General features: G+C 57.9%; 1 protein-coding gene across 1 annotated transcript; it reads right to left on the bottom strand.

The window, feature by feature from the left end:
* Positions 1-4,802: 4,802 nt before the first annotated feature.
* Positions 4,803-27,008, bottom strand: PRCC (proline rich mitotic checkpoint control factor). Its single transcript, XM_027048737.2, has 7 exons — positions 26,257-27,008; positions 16,796-16,843; positions 14,053-14,619; positions 11,838-11,933; positions 9,369-9,512; positions 7,326-7,391; positions 4,803-5,256 (listed from the first exon to the last, which is right to left on the bottom strand). Exons 1-7 carry the CDS (start codon positions 26,722-26,724, stop codon positions 5,170-5,172), a joined length of 1,476 nt encoding a protein of 491 aa, XP_026904538.1. The 5' UTR covers positions 26,725-27,008; the 3' UTR covers positions 4,803-5,169.
* Positions 27,009-27,290: the final 282 nt, after the last annotated feature.

Raw genomic sequence — 27,290 nt, 5'->3', positions numbered from 1 at the left:
TCCAAGTAGCGCACGCTCCTTCTGTCTGTCTCGGGCTCCCTCTCTGTCCTATTGTGGAGGGCAGGTGGTTCGAGCACCACTGCAGTGGGGGGGAGTGGGTCTGGGGTTTGAGAGACACCCGGGCAAGGGTCACAAATCGGGGGGCCGGGAGACTCCCGGGTAAGGGCCCGCGGAGTGTTCTGTTCTTAGCAGGGCCGGGCAGGTAGCCAGGGGCAGAGGGGTGGCTGTGTCACTTGGGGGTGCCAGGAAATAAAGGGGGGCAGGGGGGAGAGCAGTTGAGGGGTAGGCCCTGTACCCCCTTCCCCAGCCCCCCTGCCAAGCACAGGCCTGGGGAGAGGAGCATGCGTTGGTGACCTGTGTACGTGAGCCCCTTAGGAGGATGGGGGGCCCTGCAGTGGTGCTAAGGATCTCTTTTGTCTTCCCAGCCTCTTCGGCTCAGGCCTTGCCTCAGTCAGGACCCCATCCTGTCCCCTGCCCTCTTGTGAGGCTTCCTCTCCACTCCACCTCCCCACCCAGACCCACTCCGTCCCTCTCCCTCTGCCCTCTGCCCCTGCACGGCTCCACACCCTGGGCTTCAGCCTCCTGGAGGAATCTGCCGCAGGCCACGTTCTTCTCTCAGACTGAGGGCCCTCTGAGGCAGGGCTCTGGGGACTCCGGGGTCCCACCGGTGCAGCCGTTCTTACACTCGTTCCTACGGGAGTTTAGTCAAGACAGTGCCCATCAGGGTCCCTCCTCCCGCCAAAGGCCCCACCGCCGCCCCCCCCCCCCACCTGCCAGGGGCCCAGAAACCCCCCAGACCCGTCCCCAAAGCGGTGCTCCCTAGGCCTGGGCGCCGCCTGCCGCAGCCACACCCCACCCCCGCCCCCCAGCCTGGCACGGGCACCACCTCCGGTGACTGGTGAATTCTCCCCCTTTGCAGCCAGTGCTAATCAGCTTAAGGAGAGCTTCTGTTGCTGAGTCAACAGGGTTGGGGTTCCACTCCCTTCTGTCTGTGCCTCTCCAGAGCAGGGGGAGAGATGCCGAGGGAGGGGAGGGGAGGGCAAGGAGCAGATGGCTTTGCCGAAATCAGGGAGGGAGGCTGAAAGGGCAAGAAAGGTCTTGGATTGAACTCCACGGGTGGGGGTGGGGGTGGGGAGAGGGCTTCTGGCTGACTCCGGGGCTGGGGGAGCCCCGCGCTGGGGGAGGCCGCTGAAGGAGGGGAGGCTCACTGCACAGCAGGAACTGGAAGTCGAGTCTGAATGTCCAGGGGGAGGGGGGCGGGGGGGGCGGGGGGAGGGGAAAAGAAATGCCTAGTGACCCCCCCCCCCCCCCCGGGTGTCCCTGAAGGAACAAAGCAAGAGGGGACAGGGCAGGCCCCTGCGGAGCTCGCCCTCCCTCAGCAGGTGGGGAGGGAGGATCCCTAAGGCGGACGTGGGGAGAACCCTGGGTCTCTGTGCGAGCTGGCTGGCGGCCTGGGTCCTGTGCTGGCGAGGCAGCCTTTCGAAATGGAGAGAATGCTTCCCTGTTTGCAGGCAAGGCTGCGTCAGGATGAGGCCGTGCAAGGGAAGGGTGCAGTGAAGCAGGACTGCCCGGGCCCCAGGGAAGCCAGGTCCTTTGTGGCTGGTTTCTGTTTGCTGTTTGTTGGGTTTGGGGTGGTTTGGTTTTGTTTTGGTTCAACCCAATAGGAAAGTGAGGTCTAGAGAGGGGAGGTGACAGGGAGCTGGAGGCCGTCACACCCAGATCCTGCTATCCTGATCCAGTGCTCCCCTTGTATCAGGGGCCCCTCCCGGGTCAGCAGATAAGGTCCCTGTCCTCCCAGGGGCTCCCGCTGCAGGCTCGGCCCTGAAGAAGAAGGTGGGGAAGCCTCCCCTGCTCACCAGGACCGGCACCCCTGCTCATCCTGCTCACTCCATTCCTGCGCTGAGGCCTGGGGATGGAGAGGCCTCGTGCAGGGAAGGGGGGGGGGGCGATTCCTGAAGCAGTTGCCCCCCCCTTGCCGGAGACGCCGGCACCACAGGGGAAGGGCACCTCCCCAGTCACCCCATCCTCCCGCCCCCCTCCATACAGGGCCGCCTCTGGCTCAGTCCACCCAGAGTTGAGAGGACATTTACCCCGGCCCCGCAGCCTCCATCGGGCCTCGCTGGGATCCCAGCAGAGGGCACAGCCTTCCCCTCCGGCCCTTTCGGCCCCAGGGCAGACCCGGCGGCTCTCCGGACCCTCCCTGGCCTCCTGTCTGCTCCCTCAGCTAACCCAGAACCCGATGACTAAGGTGCCGGGAACTGGCAGCGGGGCAGGGGGTGAGTGGAGGTCACCACCACGACCTCCTGGGTCCTGGGCCACAGCACAGCACCGCCCCCCCCACCCCACCCAGGGAGGGCCAGTGGCGTCACCACTGAGCCCCACCCCCCACTACCTCGACAGCCCTAGAACGTCTGCCCCCTGGTGGCAGAGGAAGGGGAGGTCAGCAAGGCCAGGAGCAGAGAGCGCTCCGGCAACCCTGCGGCTGCCCCAGGCCCCACAGGGCTTCCTGCAGCCCCTCCACCTGCCGCAGCGCCTCCACACCCCTGCCGCCCAGCGCCCCTCAGCTGCTGGTAGTCAAGGACTTGAGCTTCCTGGGCTCTGCTCCCCTGGTCCGTGCGACACTGCACCCCAGGCTTAGCCCCGGCGGCTCTGGTGGCCCCGGGGCCTGTCTGGACCCACTCAGACCAAAGCCTTTGCCCTCCTCCCGTCTATTCATCGGAACTCGAGGCTACTGCCTGCGGGAAGCCTTCCCAGGTGAGGACTGTTTCTAACCTGTCAGTATTTCTCATGGTGACCAGGAAATCCCAACCACCAAATAAAAGGTCATCAGTGGTAGGACTAAAAAGTGGCTTTAAAAGACATGGCCCAAGGGGCGCCTCGGTGGCTCAGTTGGTTAAGCGTCCAACTCTTCATTTCCGTTCATGATCTCACGGTTCATGAGTTCGAGCCCTGTGTGGGGCTCTGTATGGACAGTATGGAGCCTGCTTGGGATTCTCTCTCCCTCTCTCTGCCCCTCCCCCACTCACTCACTTGCACGCTCTCAAAATAAATAAACATTAAAAAAATAATAGGGGCGTCTGGGTGGTTCAGTCAGTTAAGCGTCTGACTTCGGCTCAGGTCATGATCTCGGGGTTCATGAGTTCGAGCCCCGCATCAGGCTCTGTGCTGACAGCTGGGAGCCTGGAGCCTGCTTCGGATTCTGTGTCTCCCTTTCTCTCTACCCCTTGCCCACTCACACTCTGTCTCTCTCTCTCTCCCTCTCTAAAATAAACATTAAAAAATTTTGTTTTAAGTAATAATTTAAAAACTGGCCCAAGACTATCTGCAGAGAACTGAGGTGGGAGGTAAGAGCCTTACAGACAACAGGCCTAAATCCATCCACTTCCAGAATACACCAGGACCCCCCCTAAGGGCCACATCCTGCCTCCCAGCCCAGAGCCCCCGCATCTCGGTCACGACGCAGCCCCCCCCCCCCCGCCCCGTGTCAGGGTCCCAGGGGTGCGGCAGGCCAGGAGGCCGGGCTGCATGTGCAGGCAGCACATCGGGTACAGAGGACAAAGCTTTGGACTCGGGATCTCAGACTTTGGGGCCTGTCGACCCAGGTGACCACCTCAGATACCCCGGCGAGTGGCCTTGGCCCAGGTCCCGCGGCCTCCGCAGTGGAGTGCCAGTGGGTTGATGCTCCTTCCTGAAGACGGCTGGAGACACCGCCACGGGCAGCTGTAGCCCCAGTGTCCCCGTGGGATGCAGGAGCCCTGTCTGGCTCCAGCCCCAAGTAGGTCAGATTTCAGATAAGTGGGTGGTTTTCCTGTAAGTGACGAAACCCTCCGCCGTACTTAATGAGAAACAGACTCCTCAACTTACCCAACACGCAAGACCGCGAGCTCGGGGAGACCCTCCCTCCCGCCTCTTCCTCCTCACGCCCGGGTCCCCACGCCGCCACACGCTCCAAATGACCCCTTGGCCGTAACCTTCACCTTCCCGTCTGTCACCAGGACTGTCAAACGGCGAGCTTCTCCAACGGCCCGGCACCAGGGCCTCTCCCTTCAGGGCTCTTCTCGACGCCCTGGTATCGGGAAGCCGCTGCAGTCAAGCGCGGCCGGGGCCCCGGCACCCCCAGCACCCCGCTCCGGTAGTGGCCGCAGGACGCATGGTCCCAGGACAGGCGTGGGCCTCCCGCCCCTGCCCGAGCCCTGCCCCGCGGAGGAATCAGGCCACCGGTCTTGCTGCACGTGGCATCCCAGCGCAGAACCGCCAACCCAAGTGTGTGACCCTGCCGCCCCCCTCCCCCAACCACTCCTCCTTCTCTAACAAAAAGCTAGGGGTCCAGAAGTCCCCAAGGAGACCTGCCTGGCCCCCAAGCTCCACACAAATCTTCCAAGCCGTTCATGGCCAATGGCAACTGGTTGTCAACGTGAGTCCTTTCCAGGGACATTTCACCACTTCACCTCCTGCTGGACCGAAACAGATGTGAAGCGACTCTTTCACGTCACAGAAAGGACCTCCTCTAGTCTCCAGAGACACCGGAGATCAGCGATACTTTCCAGATCTGGGACCACAGGCCCCCGCCCCATACGAAGTCGTAGGCACGCCTCCAGAGTCTTCAGTGGCCACGAGCCCAGTTTAGACGGTGGGCCCAGGGGAGAAAAGCAAAGCAATCATGAGGCAGGTTGTGAGGGTCGGGGCGGGGGGTGCATTACACTAGGTACAGTCAGACCGAGGAACAGGAAAATGCAGGAGAAAGATCCAGAATGGAAAAAGGAGAGCACACGAAAAAGTAGGAGAGGGGTTAGGGCGAGCAGTGTCCGTCAGACTGAATGTTTTATTTCAACAGACATCCCTGGTTTAAAATTAAAAAAAGAAAAAAAAAAAAAAAAAGATGGAGGGAGGGGTTCACCATTTCATCACACCCAGGAGGGAGCAAAACTCCCATCCAAGGACTCGGAGCCCCGTCTGAAGCATCACCGCTCGAGTCTTTGCTCCAAGACAGAGAGGAGCTGAGTTCTCTAACTTCTGTTAAGAAAAATCTATCAAACGTGTTCATCCTCGCGGAGGCGAGGGCTGGGTCCCCAGGGAAGGAGGCCCTGGACTTGGAGGCAGCGGGGGTCCCGGAGGTGAGGCCGTGGCGCCGGGCTGCAGGAGGTCCCGGGGGCAGTCGGGTCCGGAGCCCTAGAACCCGTACTTGGCTTGGGTCTGCCGGCGGCTCAGCTTGTTCTCGGACCAGGCGTTCTTCAGCTCCAGCTCCCGCTCCTTGGCCTGCGGCGAGAGACATGGGCGGGGGGGGGGGGGGGGGGGGGCATCAGCCTGGGGTGACAGACTTCTCCCCTGGCCTCTGTGAGCTTCCCGCACCAGCCCCTTTCCCCCCTGGAACACGTCCAGGAAGTAGCAAATCTCCTGCCAGACTGTTTCCTCTGACTCAGGTCGAAGGGGAGACCCCGAGAAAGCAAAGAGCTAACGGGGTTTAAGCAGAGCAAAGACTCAAGGATCCCTGGCCCCGGGCGCCCGGCCGGCTCAGTCGGCGGACAGTGCAACTCGACCGCGGGGTCCTAAGTGGGAGCTCCACGTGCGGTGTGGACATGACTTAAAAAATCTTTACACGGGCCCCTGGGTGGCTCAGTTGCTTAAGCGTCCAACTCTTGATTTCGGCTCAGGTCATGATCTCACACTTCATGAGTTAGAGCCCCTCGTCAGGCTCTGGGCTGACAGTGTGGAGCCTACCTGGGATTCTCCCTTTCCCTGCCTCTCTCCCTCCCTCTCTCGCCGCCCCTCCCCTGCTCGTGCATGCTCTCTCTCTGTCTCTCAAATAAATAAACATTCAAAAAGTAATAATAAATACATAAAATCTTTACAAAAACAGAACAGAAGCATCCTGGTCCTACACCTGCTGGAATTAAAACCTGGAATCTCTCCAGTGGAAACCTGACAGAGGTCAGCTGGAATTTGCATCTGAAAGGAGGACATCAGATGCCTTGGATGCCCGACCAGCCAAGCGGCAGAGGACAGTGTCAAAGATGTGGACAGGGCCACACGGGACACCAAGCGACAGCTGTGTCTCGAGATGGAGTGTCACTGCTGTGCTGCACACAGTGGATGTGGAACCCTAGAAATTCACACCCCTTTCAAGCACAAACTGAAGCTGTGAAATACAGACTGGAAGGCACCAGAATTGTGACTTTCCTCTGCTGACCTCAACACCACACTTGGGGACCCTACAGGCACCACCTGAGAAGGGGGGCTCGCCAACCCCACCCCGCCAGAGTTAGCTGGTATCTGCCCACCTCCCCTTGGTTAAGGGGCGGAGGTGAAGAGTTAGGGTTTAGGGACACCTGGGTGCCTCAGCAGGTGAGCACTGGACTCTTGATCTTGGCTCAGGTCACGATCTCACCCTTCATGAGTTCAAGCCCCGCCCCTTCCGACTCTGCGCTGACACTGCAGAGCCTGCTTGGGAGTCTCTCTGCCCCTCCCCCACTCGCGCTCTCTCTCAAAATAAACATTTAAAAAAAAAAAGGGTTTGGGCTTAAAAGAAAACCCTACCCTCCAATCCTTTCCCTACAAATAACAAGTCAGGATAAGGACACAGGGGAGTCCCTGAAAAGGAAGGTGAACCACTGACAAGAACAGCAAAAGCAGATTTCCCCCTGAAATCACCAGGCAGCAATGTGTCCCTAGGGAAAGGGCCAGAACAGCACGTTCCCATCTGGGTCTCAGACAGCGTTTGGCACAGGAGGTCTCCAAAAGATGTCTGCTTAATGATTAAATAAGTGAGAGTTGCTGGGTCCTATCAGGTAAGTGACATTCTAATTCCAGAAGACATGTTTGGATTAGCTGTGATTTTTAATTATTTGTGTTGTTTCCTGCCACAGAAGTGGAGACTACAAAACCAACATCCTTATCAGGTGGATGTTCTGTTAAAAGCTGGTGAACCCATTTTTTTCTTTAGATTCTTAAATCCCTAGATAGATAAACTCGCCATTTATTTCTGATAAACTTGCCATGTAATAGAACCGTAGGAGAAACCACTTTGCTGCCCTCTGCGTGCATGTTTGGGTACCTGAATCTCCACCTAGTTTACTCACAAGCCCCTGGCACTTGAGGCTGAAGGGAAGTGGGAAGTGACAGGCGCCAGGGCGAGGCGGGGTGGGGTGGGGCAGTAGGAGATTCTGAAGAACACATCCCCCCCCCCCCAGTGGCCACATGGAGAACGGACCCTGGGAAGCTGGTGCCTGGCACCTGGGCTTCCAGCCCACGGGGCGGTGAAGGGGCCTCAGGCCCGCAGTCAAGGGGTCTCAGCCGGCTGTCCCTGGGGTCTCCGGGGACCCTCTCACCTGATGGATCAGGTACGTGATCTGGTGCTTCCGCCGCTGCTGGCCCGTTGGCTGCTCCCCTTTCTTCTGCAAGGGAAGAAAACACACTCTTTAAGCCACAGGAAGAAAAGTAGAAGTATCACACGTGCCCAGATGGTGCAAGGCTGGGGCTTAGAAACCAAGTGCTTGGCCTAAAACCTGGGGGAGAAAAGTCAGCTTGGGGCTGTTTTTATGTCTGTACGCTCACAAAACGGTTTTTATTAAAACCATTATGCCAAAAACCCAGGCTAAGAAGCTCTGCCTGAAATAGCCTGCTAATATCTCTGCTGGACTGGAGATGCTTTGAGGTCAGGATTGCGTCTTCTGTTTCTTTGGTAACCCTACCCCACCCCACCCCACCCACCCCCAGCAACAAGCACAGGGCTCTGCCCACAGTGGGCACTTGAAGCTGGCTGTATTACGTGTAGTGACTCTACAACAGCTTCTGTTCCAGGGCCTGGGTGACCTCCCTCCCTCTCGTAATCCTGCCCGTCTCCGCCTCAGCCCTCCCTGTCTCTGTCCCTTTCTCCCCGGCAGGCCAGCCACCCAGCCTGCTCCTACCTACAGCTTCCCCAGCTCTCCCATCCCCAGCCTCTAGCTGAAAGCCCACCCCCGCCCCCCCTCCCCGGCGTGTGCCTCCCCAGAGACCCTGGAATCAGAATTTTCACCACCACCCACCTCTCCCCCGTCTTCCAGCCTCCACCGGTAACTACACCCAAGCCCTAACCAAGCTCTGAAGCAAAAGCTTTACTGTCAAAGTCTATACTGGTCTGGGCTTTTTCATCCTACGGTTTTCCTGCCCCACCAGTGCTGCCTCAGACCAGAAGCATCCTATCAGCCCCACCCAGCCCCCAACACTCCTCTCTAGAGGGTCTTCGGCAACCCCCCATCACTCATCAACTTTCTCCCGGCTGTGCCGTAAAGCCCTCGAGGACACGAACCGTAGGTTTCTCTTCTTTTTAAACAGTCGAGCTGTAACACCATGAGGCGGTGCAAAGAAAGTAAGGACCCAAGCAGCAGCAAACCCCCAATTCCTGGCTGCTGTGGGACACCGTTTAACGTCACCATCAAAGCCAACAAGCACGACGCACTCGCTGGCCACGGTGGACACCACCCACGGCGGCTGTCACACAGAACAGTGATGCTTCCGACCCGGTTAGGAGAGCACGCTCCCCCCAGTGGTTTTTCCAGGAAACACAGATGGCTCTGTGCTGATCTAACCACAGCCCTCTGCTCTGTCCTGTACGACCGCCAGCATTCGGTGAAAACAAACGGCCAGGGCTCAGATGGCCATCTGTGGCCACAGAACAGAGCCGAGAGAGTGGGAGGGAGAGGGGGAGAAGATGCCCGACCTTGGCCTTGCTGGTGCTGGGCTTGAATCCAGGGCTTCCCCACATTCCGCCCCCCGTGGCAGGCTCATAAATGTCCATGTTTGCTGTGCTCAGCTACTAGGTGGAGAGGGGTCCCTCACGCTGACTGAAGAAAACTAGCACAGGAAGGCAGGCGTGTGGTGTGGGAAGTGTGGACAATAAACACCCGAAAAGCCCCCAGCTGGCGACAATAAGTAACAGCAAAAAAGGAGAGGGGAGGGGGTGCATACTCAGAACCGGAGCCCCCAGGACTCTGCTGTTCCATCCACACCTCAAAGATGTGCTGAGCCAGGCCCCAGCCTGGCAGGGTGGAGGCGGGAAGTGACAGAGGGAGAGGGCAGGGCAGCTGCAGGTTCTGTCCCGCCGGGGAGACAGCCACAACGCATCAAAGCTCTTCCCGAGTCGCCCAGTCTCGGTGACAAGACTCCACCCCCCAGACAGAAAGCAAAGTGCCGCAAAGTTCTGGAAAGTTCTGGAAGGCGGAGGCTGCATCCGTGAGGCTCGGCGCAGGCTCCAGTCCCACGGGTGGCAGGCATCTGTGAAAGGTGCTGGGGGGTAACCATCGGGTGTGGGGTCGGGACAGGAGCAGGCCCAGATTCTGCTCTGGGCACCCCCCACCCCCAAGTTAGCCATGCAACAGACCCTTCCCACTTACTTTGCTGAATGACTTCATGGTTTTCTCTTCTGTCAACGACTTGGTCATCCACTGCTGAGCCCCACTGAGCTGGTCGTCACCTTTGATCTCCACAAAGTTGACTTCCTCCCTCCCTCGGTTCCTCTTGCCCTGTAGCCGCTTAAACTGGAAAAGGAGACAGAGAGCAGCAGTGGGGGATCTGGGTGAGAGATCGGGGACTCACTAGAAACCCAGAATTTATGGAATCATCTTACGACCATCCCCCCGCCCCCCGTGCTACCCACGGCGGCCGTCACACGGTGCAATGATGCTTCCCGACCCAGTTAGGAGAACACAATTAAGTGTCCTTAACTCCCCCCTGTGCGATACCCCATTTCACCCCCCACCTATCAAACTCGTCCGATGCCCAATGAAGGGCTGCCGCCCAGACGTTCTCCTGCCCTCAGGGAAAGGGAGGCCAAGGCGGTACCCCCAAACATGAGCGAGTACGGGGGCGGGGGATCACTGCTGGGAACATGTGCTCAAACTATGCGTAAGTTCAATGTACCGAAAAGGACTGCATACAATTTTCAGATTAAGAATTCAGAGTAGGGGCGCCTGGGTGGCTCGGTCGGTCAAACGTCCGACTTCAGCTCAGGTCATGATCTCACAAGTTCGTGGGTTTGAGCCCCACACCGGGCTCTGTGCTGACAGCCCGGAGCCTAGAGCCTGCTTTGGATTCTGTGTCTCCCTCTCCCTCTGTCCCTCCCCTGCTTGCACTCACCTTTCTCTCTCTCTCTCTCTCTCTCTCTCGCGCGCTCTCACTCTCAAAAATAAACAAACATTAAAAAAAAGAATTCAGGGTAAAAAAAAAAAAAATCTAGGATTCTTCCTCTAAAAATTGGTTTTTACACGTGCGTTCCTTCTCATTGGTTTGGCATCACAAAATCAGCAGACTCCACACCAGAGTGGACCTCAGAGGCGGAGCTGGGAGAGAGGGAGCCTGGCAAGATTTCTAGGAGGCTGCCGCTCTCTCTTGCCCTCCTCACCGAAAGGGCAGGTCACACCAACGTCGCCCGGACTCGTGTGGGTGAGGGAACTCTAATTGAAACACTCAGAGACCTGAGTGCAGGCCAGGCCCAGCTCTCAGCGTCACCGGTGAGGTCTCCTCCGAGGGACTCTACCTGCAGGAAAGAACTCTCGCCCCTGGCTGAGCTCTCTGCTGCCTCCCAGGCTGAGGACAAAAAGGGCCCAACTATGGACCGTGTCAAGGATACACCTGCAGGGGACACAGTGACAGCAGGAAGAAGCATGCGGAGGGATGGACACCTTCTGTGAAGAGGCGAGAGGGGGTTATTTTTCCTAAGAGCCTGAATGCAAAAAGAGCACACCCCCACTTCCCCAGCCCCCTCCTGACAGGCTGAGACCTCCCTACGGAGAGAACAAGGTTTCCCATCCGGAACACAGCCTGACGGGACCCGGGGTTTTCTCTCTCCTTGTGCTGAGGTGAGGGAGCCCAGCGGCAGGGGATCCAGGCGTGTGAACACAGGAGTCATTTACTGTGGCTGCTGTCCTCTCCCCAAATCCATCGTCCCCTTCACCTTTAACGTGAAGGAGCCCAACATTCTGGCATATCACCACCCAACTGGATAAAAGACTATCCCACCCCTGGGCTCCCCCTGAAGCCACACGTGGTCACGTGACCAGACTCTAGTCAACGAGACAGAAATGGAAGCGCTGGTAGGAACTCTGGGGAGATTTGGGGGAGGTCTCCCCAAAGGAGAAGAAGATACTCTTCCTCGGTCTCTCCACCTGCCGCAGAACAGCGGCCGCAACGCAGGCGAGAGAGCGGCAGCCTCGGCGGCCACCACCACCGACCAGAGCACAAAGGCCACAATGCAGGGACAGCAGAGGAATCACCACAAGGCGCCCGGATCCCCAACAACTATGCAGGGCTGCCTCCGGCCTTCTTTGAGGAAGAAAAAAGTTAACTCCTCTGATGTAAGCCACTGCACTTTGGGGCTTCTGCCACAGCGAATCCTAACTGAATATAGTTAAAAAAAAAAAACAAAAACAAACAAAAAAACCCCACACCCAGTGCAGAGCCCAATGCAGGGCCTGAACTCTCGACCCTGAGATCAAGACCTGAGCAAAATTCCACCACAGGGGTGCCTGGGTGGCTCAGTCAGTTGGGCGTCCGGCTTTGGTTCACGTCATGATCTCGCGGTCTGTTGAGTTCGAGCCCATGTCAGGCTCTGTGCGGACACCTCGGAGCCTGGAACCTGCTTCGGATTCTGTGTCTCCCTCTCTCTCTGCCCCTCCCCCGCTCACACTCTGTCTCTTTCTGTCTCTCAAAAATTAATAAACCTTAAAGACCTGAGCTGAGACCAAGAGTCAGATGATCAAACAACTGAGCTATCCAGGCCCCCCTCCCCAAAAGGTTTCTTTACTTTTGCATTTGAAACCTGGTGTCCATGGGTCAAAGATGGTCACCGTGCTTTATTAACTTACTGCTTCGTCATCGATGAAGGAGGCGTCTGGGGCAATTTCCTGGGGGGGGACCAGGGCCGGGTCCTGTGCAGGATAGTAGCCACCACTGTAATAATCCTGCAGTCAAGAGAGGGAAAAAACACACCAACTGAGGGGCACAGCGGACAGGGGACAAGGTCTGGAGCAGAGCAAACCCTCACCAAGTGGCAGCGGAGGCACCCGCACCACCGGCCCCTCAAGCGGCCCAGGTAGAGGCGTGCGTCCCGAGGACCCATCCGTAACTCAGAAGACCCTCTGCAGCTTCTCCGATCGGCACCGTCCAGGTGGCTATAGCTCAGGGAAGGGGGACAAGAAACAGGCATTCTCTCCTGCTTCGGTTGCTCCCCTCTCCCTCGGTTGCTCCCCAGGGTGAATCCCAACCCTCACGCCACAGTGCCCTCAGCGCCACACCTCCTGCCCGTGAGATGGAGACACGCTTGGCTGTGAGCAGGGGAGAGGTGTGAGGGCGCACCGTTCCCGCTCCTTGTCTTAATTTTGGGCCTGTGGACCCAAGGACGCTGCCTGCAACGGGGAGGGAGGGTGCAGATCTCTGATATGAAATAAATCGCCACACACCTGAAACTAACATAACATCCATCGCGTCAACTATAGTTCTTTTCTTCTTTTCTTTTTTTTTTTCAGGGAGTGCGGGAGAGGCAAAGGGAGAGGGAGAGAGGGTCTTAAGCAGGCTGCACACGCAGCACAGAGCCCGACGAAGGGCTCCATCTCACATCCGTGAGATGATGCCCTGAGCAGAAATCAAGGGACGCTCAACCGGCCTCTGAGCCACCCAGACGCCCCTCAACTATACTTCAATAAAAACCTAACATAAAATAAATGGCTTTCAGACTGGTACGGAATTTACAAAGCCGGGAACAAGCCAAGGTGTGTGTTCCCGGGCACTCGGCTCAGGAATCTGATGACCGCCCTGGAGCTGAGCTGTCGGAGGCTGCTGCGGTCCCGGAGGAAGAGGGGTGCAGGCAGGACGAGCCCCCAGGAGGCCAGCCAGGTGGCCCTCGGGCTGAGAAGCGGCTTCCTCCTGGCCCACGCTTTCTCCCAATCCTTCCACTTTTGCCCAAAACTCCAAAAAATGCCCCTTTAAGAACATTCATTTTACAGTGAACTAAATGGGAAGTAAGGTTTAACACTGAGCGAATAAAACACGTAAGAATCCAGAGTGATCAGAGCGTGATTTTCTATGAAAGCATTCGCAGTAAGATGCGTGCAACTGCCGGCTCCCGAGTGCACATTGCACGTTTCGCGTGCACGGACTCCCTCAGTGCAGCGTATAAATAAATACAGAATGCCTGGTTGTTGTTCCTTTAAATGGCTTTGGTGGATGTTGTGTTTTGTTTTGTTTGGCTGAACAGGTCAGAACACTGGCGAGTCCCTGAGCCCCCGGAGCCCTCTCCACCCAGGACTGTGATGCCGGGAAAGTCCTTCCTAAACCCACTCACCTGGCCTCCCGTATCCTCTGACGCCACTCACAACAGAGCTAAGCAGCTCTTCCAAATGGCACCGGGATAAAAAGTTATCCCAACTCTTTCCTGGGCATTTGCTCTGGCCCGGGCACCATGCCACGCTGATGGGCTTGTCCCAGCATCGCTACGAGGCCACTGCTGTTACCCCCGCCTCGTACAGCTGAGGAATCTGCCCAGACTCACACGGCTTGGGATTCCAAGCCCAACCCCCCCTCAGACCCCACTGTCTGTCACAGCACAAATTACGGTCCCCTGGCTCCCTGGGACAGGGGCTCCCATCCTTTCACCTTCCCGTGGCTCCTGCCTTCCCCCCTCTTCCCTTCTGTGTTTAACTCTCCAGATCCCCTTCGCCCTCAGCCCCTCCTCTCCTTCCTTCCTGCTCTCAGTGCACCCCTCCAGTTCACTCAGCCTCACCATCCACACCAGGGGGTCTTGGATCTCCCGCCCTCTCCCTACACCTCTCACCAGCTCCTACGGGGCTGGTTTCCAGAACAAACGTATCAGTTACGTACTTCTCCCTGTCAGACTTCAAGACGGGCCCTTTTTCAGAACAAAGGTGGTACGTTTTGAGGGCGGAGATATACAGGAAAATCAAGGCGCCGGAAGACATTAATTCAGCCAAAGCAAAACCACAGAGGCCGTAGGACCAGCTCAGAGCTCTCCGTGACCTCCACGCTCCAACGCGCCCTGGCCCGCCCTCCGGACCACCTACCCACCTGATAATAAGCACCAGCGGCATTGGCATCGCCATATGTGGAAAACTGGTTGTAGCCGTAGTCATCCCCAGGCTTAGGCATCCAAGGGGCCCCACTTGAGCCCGCTGCCATCTTGAATTCGAGGGGGGCATTGGCTGCGTCGTCCTGGAAGGCCGGCTCCGGTTCCGTGCCTGGAGGCAGCTCTTCAGGGACGGCAGGGAGAGGGTAAGGGTATGGCTCAACTCCAGGCGGCTCAGCCTTGTCAGGGAGGGAGAAAAAGTTCTCGGGGGCTACTTCCTCATCACTGTCGTCCTCCTCCTGCGTGATCTGCTTCGTCACCTGTAGGGCAGCACTCTTGGCGGCAGCCTTGATGGCAGAGGGTGACGGAGTGGTGGTTGTGGTGCCCACGACAGAGGCGAGGGAAGAGGGCTTGGTCTTAGAAGCCTGTCTGGATGGCTTAGCGTCAGAGGAGCCATCCGCGGGCTTCCGGGAGGAGGCGTGGGGCAGGGGCAGCCTGCCAGTCTCTTTCACAGGCAGGTTTTTAGGCTGGGGAAGCAAGGCAGACAGGCCAGCGCCCTCGCCGGATCCCTGGTGAGCACAGGTTTGGGGAAGGAGGGAAAAAACGTGCCAAGTGAGATCTGGTGATACGCGTCATCAACACCAAGAACAAGAAGCACAGATAGGCGCTCTGGCCTAAAATCTCATCGGCCCCTGCTTCCTTCTCAACTCTGCCCGCTGCCTCGCTGGGGGATCCCATCTGCCTCCTACCTCAGGCCCCTCTGCTGGCTGCTTCTCCCAGGGAAGACATCACCCCTGTTCTCCTCGGCTCCACACCAACCCAGCTCCGCTGCCCTGTGCCCCAGAGCCTTCCCTGAGTCTGTGGCTTTTGGTGACTACGATGCTTTTAATCCCACATCATCCCTTCTTCCCAGAAAGCCCAGGGCTCTCTCCAGCTGATCGCTCTACCTCTCTCCAGGGCTTGAAGATTCTTAACATAGGAACTCCCTGCTTCCCTGGGATTGCTACTCAAAGTCAAGAACAGGGCTCTGTCCAAAAGACCTTCACTCCTGTTGCCCAAAGTCCTCTCCCTGCCCAAGGAAAGCCCTATACGTGTGGCACATTCAGCTTATGCCAGAGTCGAGCATTTAACTTCTCAATCTGTAAGCTAAATGACTCAGCCCATCCTGAGTTCCTACTGCACGGAAAAATCTCTCCGATTCTGCTTTCTGTATGCCACGGGGCTAGCCTGGCCTAACTGGAGGGCCGAGGGAGGTGTCAGTCTAAAAAAGGAGAATGGAACAAGGCCACCATGCCCCTATCCTGGAGGACCAGTATACTTCAGCCCCTCGGCCAAGCAACGCCCAGAGCAAGTGAAGAAAGGCTGGTGAGTCAGGCAGGCAGAACAGTTCATCTGGCCAGTGGGCTCCTCCCCTGCTGTGTGTCCACAGCTCTGGAACATTCCAGCCAGGCGGACCGCAGAGACTCAAGCACGTAGGGAGCGGGCCCAGGTGCCATGTGGTTCACATGCTCAGGCTACCTTGAAGTGTCTGACTTCTCAGATGGCATCTGGGGTCACAGCCACACCCCTGTGCAGCACTGGGTCCCCCCTCCGCCCGACAGCTGAGCCAGTGTCCCCCCAGCCCCTCCGCCAGCTGGGAGGCTGCTCTGTGCTCCGGAGGCCCTCTGAGCCAGTGCCCCCATGACTCAGGCTGCCCTTACCCACCCCCTCCAGGAAGCCACCCTGGGTAACGGAGAACCGGCCTCCAGCAGCCTCAGCTGCCAGTTTTGGCCGCGACTCCTCTTCCGTCACCCCCCCCACCCCCCCGACACAGGGCCAGGACGTCTCTCTCCCCTCCACATGACTGCGCCCGGAGAGCTCCCAGCAGTGGAGGTGACAGCAGAGTCGGGGGAAGGGGCAGCTCTGGCGTCACACGCCTGAGTCACAACATAATCTGACAAAGGCAGGACCGCTTTTGCTTTTGTTTTCCCCGAGACATACGATCCACAAGATCAGAGAGCACGTAAGTCCCTGAGCGCGGAGTGGAGCGGGAAGAAACTCCCAGGGGCCGGAATAAAGGCACCCGGACAGGGGAAAACAGGGCAGACGGCCGAGAGATCAGCTCCTGGCATCGTCTGGCTGAGGACTTCCGGTCTCAGGTCTGGAGCAGGAGCCAAGCGCAGCAGGGAAGGGCTGGGACTGGACGGTCAGACGCAGAGTCTGACCCCCGCCCTGCCCCGCCCATCGCTGCCCGCGGGCAAGCTCCTTCACCCGTGGCTTCTGCCAGCAGAATACGGGGGTGATGACAACGTCACGACTGCGGCACTACCTTGAGAATGAAATCAACTAAAGGCTGGTGAAGCACTGAGAGCTGTGCCTGGCGCGACTTCCTTTCCAGGTTAAAGATGAGGTGAGAGGATAACTGTGCAGCACACACGTTGCAACACCGTTCTGCCCGCTCCGCTCACCCTTCCTAAACTATCCTTTCGGCAGAAATGCATCGCACCCACTGGTTTCCGCCTCCCCGCCACTGGCTGCCCCCAGCAGGGGTGACCCCACCAGGCCAGCACCGAGCAACGGCGAGGGGAGGGCACACGGCACGAGGGCCGGCGGCTCCGAGAACAACCAAACCACACGGAGGGAGCTGGTCCTCAGATGCTCGCGTCTGCCCTACGTGTGAGGTGGAAACACTTCCCGGGCGTCGTGACTCTCTTTCGGGAGGCAATACGGGAGGAGAAATGGCTTCTGCCGGGTCACAAAGCTTACCTGAAGGACAGTTTTCTTCTTGGAGGGCTCATCTTCCTCGGAATCTGACTGAGAAAAAAAGAAACGGGATAAGGCCTTCCTGCGTGAGGGCGGTGGAGGAAACACCCGCATCCAGCGAGGTCCGGACAAGGGCGGCCCACGGGTCTGTGCGGTTGCAGGGGAAGCGCCCGAGAGCTCCCTCCCTGCTCTCGAACCGCCTCAGGGCGAAGGGGTGTGTGGTGACTTCCCCAGGGCGCTCGTTCTGCCCCGGGTCCTGCGGCCCAGGCTCCTTGGCATCGATTTCTATTCCTTTAAAGTAAAAGCATTTCCTCCCGTTTAGACCTGGTGGAAAGAAAAGGCTACATCCATTTTTCTCCTAATAACTCTGTCTCCTGGAAGACGGATGGATGTGGCCCACCATCTCCCCCAGTCTCAGCTGCCCTTCTGAAACCGCTCACGCAGACAACATAACCACACGGCCGGGCAACTCCGGCGGGAGTTAAGTGGGGTGTTAACTACTCTCTGTGCAACATTAAAGGTCAAAGCCATTGGAGAAATCCATTCCCTCTGCAAGTATGATCTACCGTCTGCCAGACAGAGTTGCTCACGTCCAGGAAGAAGGTGAGCAAATGGGGACGGTGAGCGCTGGGGGCAAGACAGGAGGCCATTTGTGTCACCCTCTGACTCACCGGGGCTGTCCCTAACACAAGCTCTCACACTGGAAGCTACCTGACCTTGGAGCTCAGTACCAGATCCTGAACATCGCCCTCGATCAAAAAGGTGCAAGCCTATGATTTTTCAAAGTTATTCCCCTAGGGGGCGCCTGCGGGCTCAGGCGATGGAGAGACCGACCTCGGCTCAGGTCATGATCTGGCGGTTCAGGAGGTGAAGCGCCCAGGGGGGCTCTGGGCCGACAGCTGGGAGCCCGGAGCCTGCTTCGGATTCTGTGTCTCCCTCTCTCTCTGCCCCTCCCCACTCGCATTCTGTCTCTCTCTTTCTCTCCAAAGTAAATAAAAGCATTAAGAATAATTACAAATAAATACATAGGTAAGCAAGTAAGTAAGTAAATCCCGGGACGCCTGGGTGGCTCAGTCAGTTGAGTGTCTGACTCTTGATTTAGGGTCAGGTCCCGATCCCAGGGTCATGGGATGCGCGACGAGTGTGGAGCCTCCTTGAGATTCTCTCCCCACCCCCCCCCCCACTTGCACACTCTCTCCGTCTCTGTAAAATAAAAAATAATAACGCTAAAGCATTTTTTAAAATTAAGAATAAATAACAAGTGAATTCTCAAGCCAAGAACCTTAAAAGCTTCCATGTGTTCCCAGGACCTGCTTTGGGCGTCTGCGCATAAAGGGGATCAGGCAGGTCTCAGACACGTCCGTGTGCAAGATGCTGCAAGAACTCAAACGCTCTGCTGGAATCTCTCGGCCGACCCTCACGGCCCACAAGTCCCTCCCCGGGCTCATCGGCTACAAGGACCTCACAGCGACTGAGAATCTACTCTGTGCAATCCACAGTGCATATATCGACGGATGTCCCGACGGCCGCCCCAGGCTGGGTGATGACGGGAAGACGATGCTCATGCGCTCTGCCCACGGGCACGGGGCAGGGCCTGGAGCAGGTAGAGTCTTGTCCCCTGTTCCCCAGACCAGTCCCCCCGGTGTGCCTCAAAGATTTTGTGTGTGTGCTGTGCCACGGAAGAAGTCCCCGTCCTCAAGGAACTCACGATCCAGTAAGAGTGACAAGCGGCACGTAACAAGGCAGGACAACACAAAGGGCGTCAAGTGTGGTTCAAACACCCCCTCCACGAATCTGCTGGTCCCACGTTTGTCTCTCTTCCATGTGGGGCCTCACCTTACCGCCCAGTCCCGGCACCTGTATCAGTATGTTACAAAACCCGTAAGGGGAGTCTCTCTGGGGGGCAGGGGGACAGGGGAAGAGGTGGCAGAGGGCAGGACAGTCATCTTAGGTGGCAGTCAACTCACGACGCTTCACTCGTCCTTCCAGTAACACTTCCCGGCAGGCCCTGTCATCTCAGTTTCGAGGGGGAGGGAAGGCAGCCCCGGAGAGGTCAAGTACCAGCTGGATCACGGCGGAACCAAGGGCCGGAACCATTCAGCTCGCGCGTCTCCGCAGAGACGCCGTGCCGAGTTGTCCCCTGCTGGCCCGGGCCCGAGATCCGCCCTGACCAGGCCCCTCAAGACCCCACACGATGCAGACGGGCGCACACGGCACCAAATCAGAACCACAAGTGTGAGTCTCGGCTGTGCCATTTATTTGCGGCCCCCAAACCTGTGGAAAATAACACGCGCACACATCACAACGATGCGCCAAAGACCGCACGAGCGTCTAGCCATGGAAACGTACATACATGCAAGTTCTTGGCAGAGTTCGAGGACTCTCATTCTCTCCGGCCTGCCAAGACATCAAACTCAACCAAAAAAAAAGCAAATAAACAAAACATTAAGCCCCAAACACCTAAACATCTTGACCCGTTCTCTCTGTTCCAAACTCCCATTGCCTCAGAGACCCCTGACCATCCCCTGGCCTCGTAACCACAGAGACACGTCCCCTCCCTGGCAGGGCGCGTGGGGAACCACCTCACTACCGGGCACAGTTTTCGTGATGTCTGGAGGCCCAATTAAACTTTAACATCTTAGGCAATTAGGTTCAAATGCAACAATGTGCAAATAAACAGGTTTTGTCCAAGTCTCAGATGATTACGTTTATAAAACTGTACAAACATATATATTTTTTTAATTTTTATTTTAACGTTTATTTTTGAGACAGAGAGAGACAGAGCATGAACGGGGGAGGGTCAGAGAGAGGGAGACACAGAATCTGAAACAGGCTCCAGGCTCTGAGCTGTCAGCACAGAGCCCGACACGGGGCTCGAACTCATGGACTGCGAGATCATGACCTGAGCCGAAGTCGGCCACCTAACCGACTGAGCCACCCAGGCGCCCCAATTATTTTTTTTTTTTTAACATTTAGTTTTGAAAAAGAAAGACAGAAAGACAGTGTGAATGGGAGAGGGCCAGAGAGGGAGACCCAGAATCCCAAGCACACTTTGTGCTGACGCGGGGCTCAAACTCAAAAACCGTGAGATCATCACCTGAGCTGAGGTCAAGAGTCGGATATGCTTAACTGACTGAGCCACCCAGGCGGCCCCATAACATTTGCCACTTTAACCGCTGTGTGCACTCGGTAGCATTAAGTGCGTTCAGTGTTGTACAACCATCACCACTATTTCTGGAACTTTCCATCATCCCAAATAGAGAGTCTGTACCTGGTAAACAATACCTCCCCTTGCCTGCTTGCTGCACTCCAGCCCCAGGGACCCTCCACTCTCCTGTCCCCTGGGCTCTGCACACTGTGGGCATTTCATGTGGCTGGGATCACACGGCACGTCCCCCGCTGTGGCTGGCTTGTTCCTCTTAGCGTAATGCCTTCCAAGGCCATCCACGCTGCACACGTGTCAGAGTTTCCTTCCTTTTTAAGGCTCAATGACACGTGTGGCACGGACATGTCGTGCTGCTGTCCACTTGTGGACACCTGGGCTGCGGGCGCCTTCCGGCCGTGGAGAAGAGCGTTGCCGCGGACATGGGCGTGCGTGTGGGAGTCCTGCTCTCGGCTCTTTTCACCGAGGAATGAAACTGCCGGATCACAGGGGCGCCGGGCCGGCTCAGTCAGGGGAGCCATGCGACTCGATCTCGGGGTCATGAGTTCAAGCCCCATGTTGGGTGTAGAGCTTACTTAAGAAAAAACTTTAAAAATAACATTAAAAAAAAAAAAAAAAAAAAGAGGGGCACCTGGGTGGCTCAGTCGGTTGAGCGGCCGACTTCGGCTCAGGTCATGATCTCGCGGTCCGTGAGTTCGAGCCCCGTGTCGGGCTCTGTGCGGACAGCTCAGAGCCTGGAGCCTGTTTCAGATTCTGTGTCTCCCCCTCTCTGACCCTCCCCGTCTCATGCTCCATCTCTCTTAATAATAAATGTATGTTTAAAAAAAAAAGAAAGAAACTGCTAGACTGCGGAGTAATTCCAAGTGACTTTCTGAGGAACTGCCACACTTTTCCACAGGAGTAGATCAAACGAAGGCCATAGAGTCAGCTCCTAGAGAGCAGCAATCAGCCAGTGGTGACCTGGGCAGGGCTGTGCCATCAGACCCAGAGAGGGCGACGTTCCAGGCACCACGGAGCCTCGGGCTGGGCCAGCGCAGGCCCTCCTGGGTCTTAGAGGCGCAAACTGCTTGCGCCTCTGAAGGAGAAAGGAATGGACGTCTTGGCCTCACAAGAGCCTGAGCCTCCATGGCCACCACTGTCCTCTCCGCTCCAGCTGCCAAGAGTGACAAGACGCACGCACGGAGACTGCAGAGCAAAACGGAAACACGCATTTTCCATTAAGCCCGCCCAGTGGGATCTGCTCATCTGTCAGAGCGGTCCTCTTATCTTCCCAGGCTCGGGGCTCTGGCACACGCCCGCTCCAAAAGGCCATCTCGAGCTGCCAGGGCCAGGAGCCAGGGAGGAAAGAAGGGCCCAGGCCCCGACCCCCCCAGGCTCCAAACCCGAGTCACCACCACACTCCTCGCGGCTTTATCCCAATTAGCCTGACTCATCAGCCGGTTTCCGTCTTTGGTCTCCTGATCTTCTGCCGACAGGTGCCCTCCAGTTAGAGCAATGTTCCCTTTCGCCTGCCTCTCCCCTGCAGCACCCTCACCACGTTGCCTCCCCCCTGCAGCACCTTCATCACGTTGCCTCTCCCCTCCAGCACCCTCACCACACTGCCTCTCCCCTGCCGCATCCTCACCATGCTGCCTCTCCCCTGCCATACCCTCACCGCGCTGCCTCTCCCCTGCAGCACCCTCACCGCGTTGCCTCCCCCCTACAGCACCCTCACCACACTGCCTCTCCCCTACAGCACCCTCACCACGCTGCCTCTCCCCTACAGCACCCTCACCGCGTTGCCTCTCCCCTGCCATATCCTCACCACGCTGCCTCTCCCCTGCCTCATCCTCACGGTGCTGCCTCTCCCCTGCAGCACCCTCACCACGTTGCCTCCCCCCTGCAGCACCTTCATCACATTGCCTCTCCCCTCCAGCACCCTCACCACACTGCCTCTCCCCTGCCACACCCTCACCATGCTGCTTCTCCCCTACAGCACCCTCACCGTGTTGCCTCTCCCCTGCCACATCCTCACCGCGCTGCCTCTCCCCTGCCTCACCCTCACCGTGCTGCCTCTCCCCTGCCACATCCTCACTGTGCAGTCTCTCCCCTGCCGTACCCTCACCGCGCTGCCTCTCCCCTACAGCAAGCACCCTCATCGTGTTGCCTCTCCCCTACAGCACCCTCACTGCGCGGCCTCTCCCCTACAGCACCCTCACCGTGTTGCCTCTCCCCACCGCACCCTCACCTGCTGCCTGTACAGCTGTGCTTGTCCACGGCTCTTCTCTCTCCCCAACAGGCACTGCTTGAGAACAAAACACCCCTGGACTCAACCTTACCACTCCCAAACTGTGACTTGAGACAGATCACCTCTGTTCTCTAAACTCCTGTTTCCTCACCTGTAGACCAGGGCTGCAACCGCCCAGGCAGTGTCAGCCACTCAGCGGGTGTCCCAGAAGGGTCTGTGCCCCTTCCCGCTCCACCTCTACCGAGGGCTGAAACTCGGCTAAACCTGCTGCCGTCAACTCTTTACTTGGTTAACAGAAATGACCAAAATTAGTGAAGTCTGCCTCTCACACCCTCCAATTTTCCACTATCTGGGTAAACGATCTGGAAGTATAACTAATCCTAACCCAGATAAGCCTCAAATTTGCTTGCTCTAAAATGCATGTTATAGGACACAAAACTTTTTCTTTTTCTTTTCTTTTTTTTATTTTTTAAATGTTTATTTATTTTTGAGAGTGAGAGAGAAAGAGACAGAGTGCAAGCAGGGGAGGGGCAGAGAGAGGGAGACACGGAATCCCAAGCAGGCTCCGAGCTGTCAGCACTGAGACCGTTGTGGGGCTCGAACTCATGAACCTTGAAATCACGACCCAAGACGAAGTCAGACGCGTAGACTGAGCCACCCAGGTGCCCCAAGGACAGAAAACTCTTACAGCAGACTCACTTTGCTAATTTTGACATTTTGTATCCTAATTTTAGAAGTCTGAGTCCATGAAATCAACAATCCTCCAGCCCAATGCGTGGGGGGGTGGGGTTAGCGCGGGTGGAGTAAGGAGAGAAGGGAAAAGGAAATGACCATCTGTCGGGTGGGTCGTTCCCAGTCCCTCATGTAAACCGAAGGCTGACTGAATGTGACCTCGCGTCGCACCTGGACAGACTTGGGCGCTGCCCCGCCCCGACTGCATTTGACTGATGAGCCGACCCACATCAGACCGACCGTATTCTCTCTCCTGGAACACCAGGACCGGGACAAGAACGCGGCTCCATCTGGACTGATCACTAAAGAGAAATAAAACACGAGAAGGGGTGGGGGTGGGGCGGCCATCTTTCATCGGCAGCAAAGGCCAAGCAGCAGAGGAAACTGATCTGCAGCCAAAGAAGCATGAATCAAACACGCAAAGATCTCCAACTTTTGACTCCAGGCCCTTTCCCCGGGCGCCTCGGGACATTCATTATTCAACCTGGCTTGAGGTGGTTTCTGATCCTTGCAACCAACTAAATCCAGCTAATCCCCAATCTGCTCTGTATTCCCTAAATAAATGGCACCACTACCTTCCGGCTGCCTGAGCTAAAAGGCAGGGGTCAACCTTGAATCCTGGCCCTCATCTAGGCCGTCCCATCGACCGCCCAGATGGCCCAGACGCTCTACCTCCTCCACAGCCCTGCCGCCTGCAGCTCTCCCCAGGCCCGCGCCCGGGTGCCCAGGCCATCACCCCCTGCCACGCCGTGCCTGCCGGTCTTGCTCCCCCAGGTCTTGGCCGCTGTGCAACCAGAGAATTCTTGCTCGGCCCGTTAAGGGCGCCTTACTACCCCAGGGTCACTTACGAAGGCCTTTCCGTGGTGCCCAGAGGCCACATCCCCTGGCCTCAGCACCCCCACGTCCCCGCATCCAGCTCCGGAGCTTAACTCACTCCAGGTGCCCGGGAAGCATGGTCTCTCTCGCCGCTAAGCTCCCTGCCACATCCTGCCCCTCCGCCTGACGTGCTCCTCCCCGCGGCACCCGCTTTCTCCGGCTCCCTCTACTCACGTATCTCATCTCTGTGCAGACATCTCCTCTCTCTGGCAGCCTCCCCAGCCTCTAGACCGGATTAGCACCCACTAGGTACGTTCCCACGGCACCAGCTCTACCATGGCTCTTCTCGGACTTGACCTGAAATCCATCTCCTCGTCCGCCTCCTCCAGAAGCTCCTTGTGGGCAGAGCCTATCACGTTCACTGTACTCTGAGCTGCTGGCACAGAGAAGCAGGCTAGGATCGAACGAACGAACGAACGAACGAACGAGAGTTCAGAGTTCATTGCTGCTACTTCAACTCCAAACCCTAAAGGGAAGTCACTTAAGAAAATGTTTGTTTATTTCTCCAAACGTGCCCTGTGAGCCTACTAAGTGCAAGACACACAGCTTAGAACCGGAGGAGCACGACCCTAAAGCCAGCAGCTGCCCTCAGCTGACCATCCTGTGCTCTTGGGGACCTTTCCGCAGGAACCATGTGCTCAGAGACCCCCAGCACCAGCTCAAGATGAAGGAAGGTAGGAAACTGAAGGCGGAGGAAGCTTTGGCTTTATTTGAATGATCCGAGTCTCGAGTCTCCTTCACCTTGGGGCATTCGGGAACTTTGGGAACTTTGAGAATCACACTGACAAAGGAGGGACGGGGCGGGGAGTCCTCAGGGGTTTCCTCCACCTCAGCCAGACCGAATGGAAGACTCTACAACCTTTAGAGGCAACTTGTTCTGATGCTGCCTCCCCAGACCTGCAAATGAACTCTCCGCTGTCACAGTGGAGGGAGGCAGGCTGCCTCAAAGTGCCTCCTCCCCCCAGACATCAGAAGTAAACTAGGCGGAGAACACGGCGAAGCGGAGAAGAGAGAGTGCAGAAGAAATGAACCCGTTCTCTTCGGTCTTGTTCAGGGACTTCCCTGCGCTCGAGGCAAAACCAAGACCAAAGTTTCACTGGAGACAGAAGGCTGTTTGGGATCCTGGACTTGGAAACAACAAACTCGGGGCAAAGAAAGGGTGAAGTAACGTGAAAGAAAGTTTGGAACGAGACGTGAGGGAGATCCTGGAGCCTCCTTTTCGTGAACAGTCCACATTCATTCACGTGTATTCACTCAGGGAACGTCCAGGCAGCAGTCCGCACACCCCGAGCACTGTTTCGACCGTGAGGGATACGGCACGAATCAACAGGGCCTGCCTTCGGGGGGCTTGTACGGCTGCCGGAGAAAAAGGAAGGGAAAGGGTGAGGGATAAGAGGCTGCAGTTCATGCAGGTGGGCCAGAAAGCCCTCCTGAGAAGCCCGCTTCCAAAGGAGCCGATGGGACAACAAAAGGCCATCTAGGGTTAGAAGGCGAGGGGCCAGCAAGTGCAAGGAAGGGGGGACGGCCCCCAGCCAGAGCTGGAAGCCTGCAGGGCAGGAAGAGCAAAAATAAGCTTCTCCCAGAGGGCTACCAAAGGCCAAAGGTGAGCGCAAGACTGACCGGTTCGCTTTTCAGGAGCCAGAGAGGAAAGACCTCGGCATAACCCTAAGCCCCTGCCCGCCAGCAGGCTCCATGTCTCCTTTATTCCCAAAGCACTCGCTCCAGAACAGGCCTTCTATTTTCTGTTCCAACTTGGCGGCTTCTTCTAGAAATAGAACCCAAGCATCCTATCTCCCCTAGGCTGAGCGGTACCTAAACGGGGAAACTGAGGCACCAGCCTGGAAGTGACAGACCCAGCTCTTCACCTCCACTCTGTCCTTTTCCAGGTAAGAGCTTACCTGCCGGACACCTGTTACCTCCCAGAGCTCTGCAGCAGTTGAAAGGGGAAGAAGGGGAAGGACAAAACCTGCCCTTCTTCCCTAACTCCCCTCAAGAGCAGAACTCGAGATGCCTATTCTTTTCGTCCAGACCCTAATGGTTTTAGGGGCAACGGGGAAAAGTTGGTCCCGAATGTGCAGGCAAGGGCTCAGCTCAGGATTCCTGCCTCCTGTCACTTCTTCAGGTGGCGGGTCGTAAGCCGTTCTCCGGATAAGACAAGTACCACACCGCCTGGGCTGAAGACGCAACAGGGGAGCAGAAGCAGGCGCGCGGGGGCCCGGGACCGCCAGCGCCGGGGGACGGGACGTGGCCCTTCCGCAGGCGGGTCCGGCCCCGCGAAACCCGCGTGGACAAACAGCGAAGTTGACAAACTCAGCTCAGTGAATCGCAGCGTGGCAGGAACGCAGCGGTCCGCGGCCAACGGAGGCACGCACAGGAGGCAGCCCCGGAACCTCCCAGGTCCCTGGTCCGGCGGAGCCCAAACCCGAGCCGAGGGGCAGTGCGGGGGCGCCCTCCCCGGATACTCACATCCCCCTTACGCAGCTCCGGCGCCGCGATCTTCACGGGCTCTGTCCGCTTCTTTGGCTTGGGAAGGCCCAAGGGGGGCCCGGCACCGCCCACGGAGGGCGGCAGGCCGAGGCCGGGGCCCCGGGGCGAGGGCAGCCCCAATCCCAGCCCCTCCCCAACTCCCGCCGCCTCGGCCGGGCTCACGCCTGGGGGTGGGGGGAAGCCCCCCAGGCCGAAGGGCAAGGGCGGAGGCGGCTGGAGCCGGGGGTCTCCGGCGGGAGGGGGCAGCAGCAGCGGCGGGGGGAAAGCTGGGGCCAGCATCTGGGGGGGCGGAGGCAGCAGGGCCGGGCCCTTGGGTGCGGGGAGAGAAGCGAACAGGCCCCCTAAAGCGGGCCCAGATGGAGGGGCCGCCGCCTCCTCCTCCTCCGGCTCCGGCTCAGCCTCATCCGGCTCACTCTCATCGCTGCTGGCGTAAGCAACCAGCGACATGGCGCCTCCCGCCTTTGGGGCGCCCTTGCCGGCAGACGAGGCCTACTTGAGACCGGGGATGTCCGGGGGCCTAGTGGGCCCCGCCACTGGGCGGGGCGGGGCGCCGAAAAGCCCGCCTTCTCCGTACTCTGGGGCTAGGCCCGGCAGGAGCCCATGGCCACGGTAGATTTCCACCGAGCAAGGCTTCCCTCTTCACTTAAGCTCCCAGTCCCGGGCAACTACACACAGCTAATGGCCGCCGAGTCACTCCGCCTCCTCCTCGCCTCACCAATATAGAAACTACAACTCCCAGAGGACACTTTGGCCACAACTCCATTCTCCGCCACTGGAAGCCCAGCGCGGGGCACGGCGGGAGTTTGAGTCCGAGGAAGGATTAAGGGTCGCGCAGAGAGCCAAGAGGGAAACCCGCCTCTGACGCGAGGACTCCTGGGATGAGTAGTTTCTTCGGGCCTCTGACAATTCCTCAGGGGACCACAAGCCCCATCGGTCACCGCGGTAGTCAGCAGACAGTGGGAGAGCATTTCGGTACTTGAAGTTCCCTAGGGTAGACGCGTGGGCGCTAAGAC

This window comes from Acinonyx jubatus, chromosome E4 (genome assembly GCF_027475565.1).
Source record: "Acinonyx jubatus isolate Ajub_Pintada_27869175 chromosome E4, VMU_Ajub_asm_v1.0, whole genome shotgun sequence".
Taxonomy (NCBI): Eukaryota; Metazoa; Chordata; class Mammalia; order Carnivora; family Felidae; genus Acinonyx; species Acinonyx jubatus.
Note: the sequence above shows the minus strand (reverse complement) of the source record. Positions and strands in the feature narration are given on the sequence as shown.

Coding starts and splice junctions, on each gene's coding strand:
- PRCC (XM_027048737.2), bottom strand. CDS start 26,724: ATGTCGCTGGTTGCTTACGCCAGCAGCGATGAGAGTGAGCCGGATGAG. Junction 7,392..9,368: donor CCATGAAGTCATTCAGCAAA/GTAAGTGGGAAG, acceptor CTTCCCTTGCAG/AAGAAAGGGGAGCAGCCAAC. Junction 5,257..7,325: donor TCACGTACCTGATCCATCAG/GTGAGAGGGTCC, acceptor CTCTCGCCGCAG/GCCAAGGAGCGGGAGCTGGA.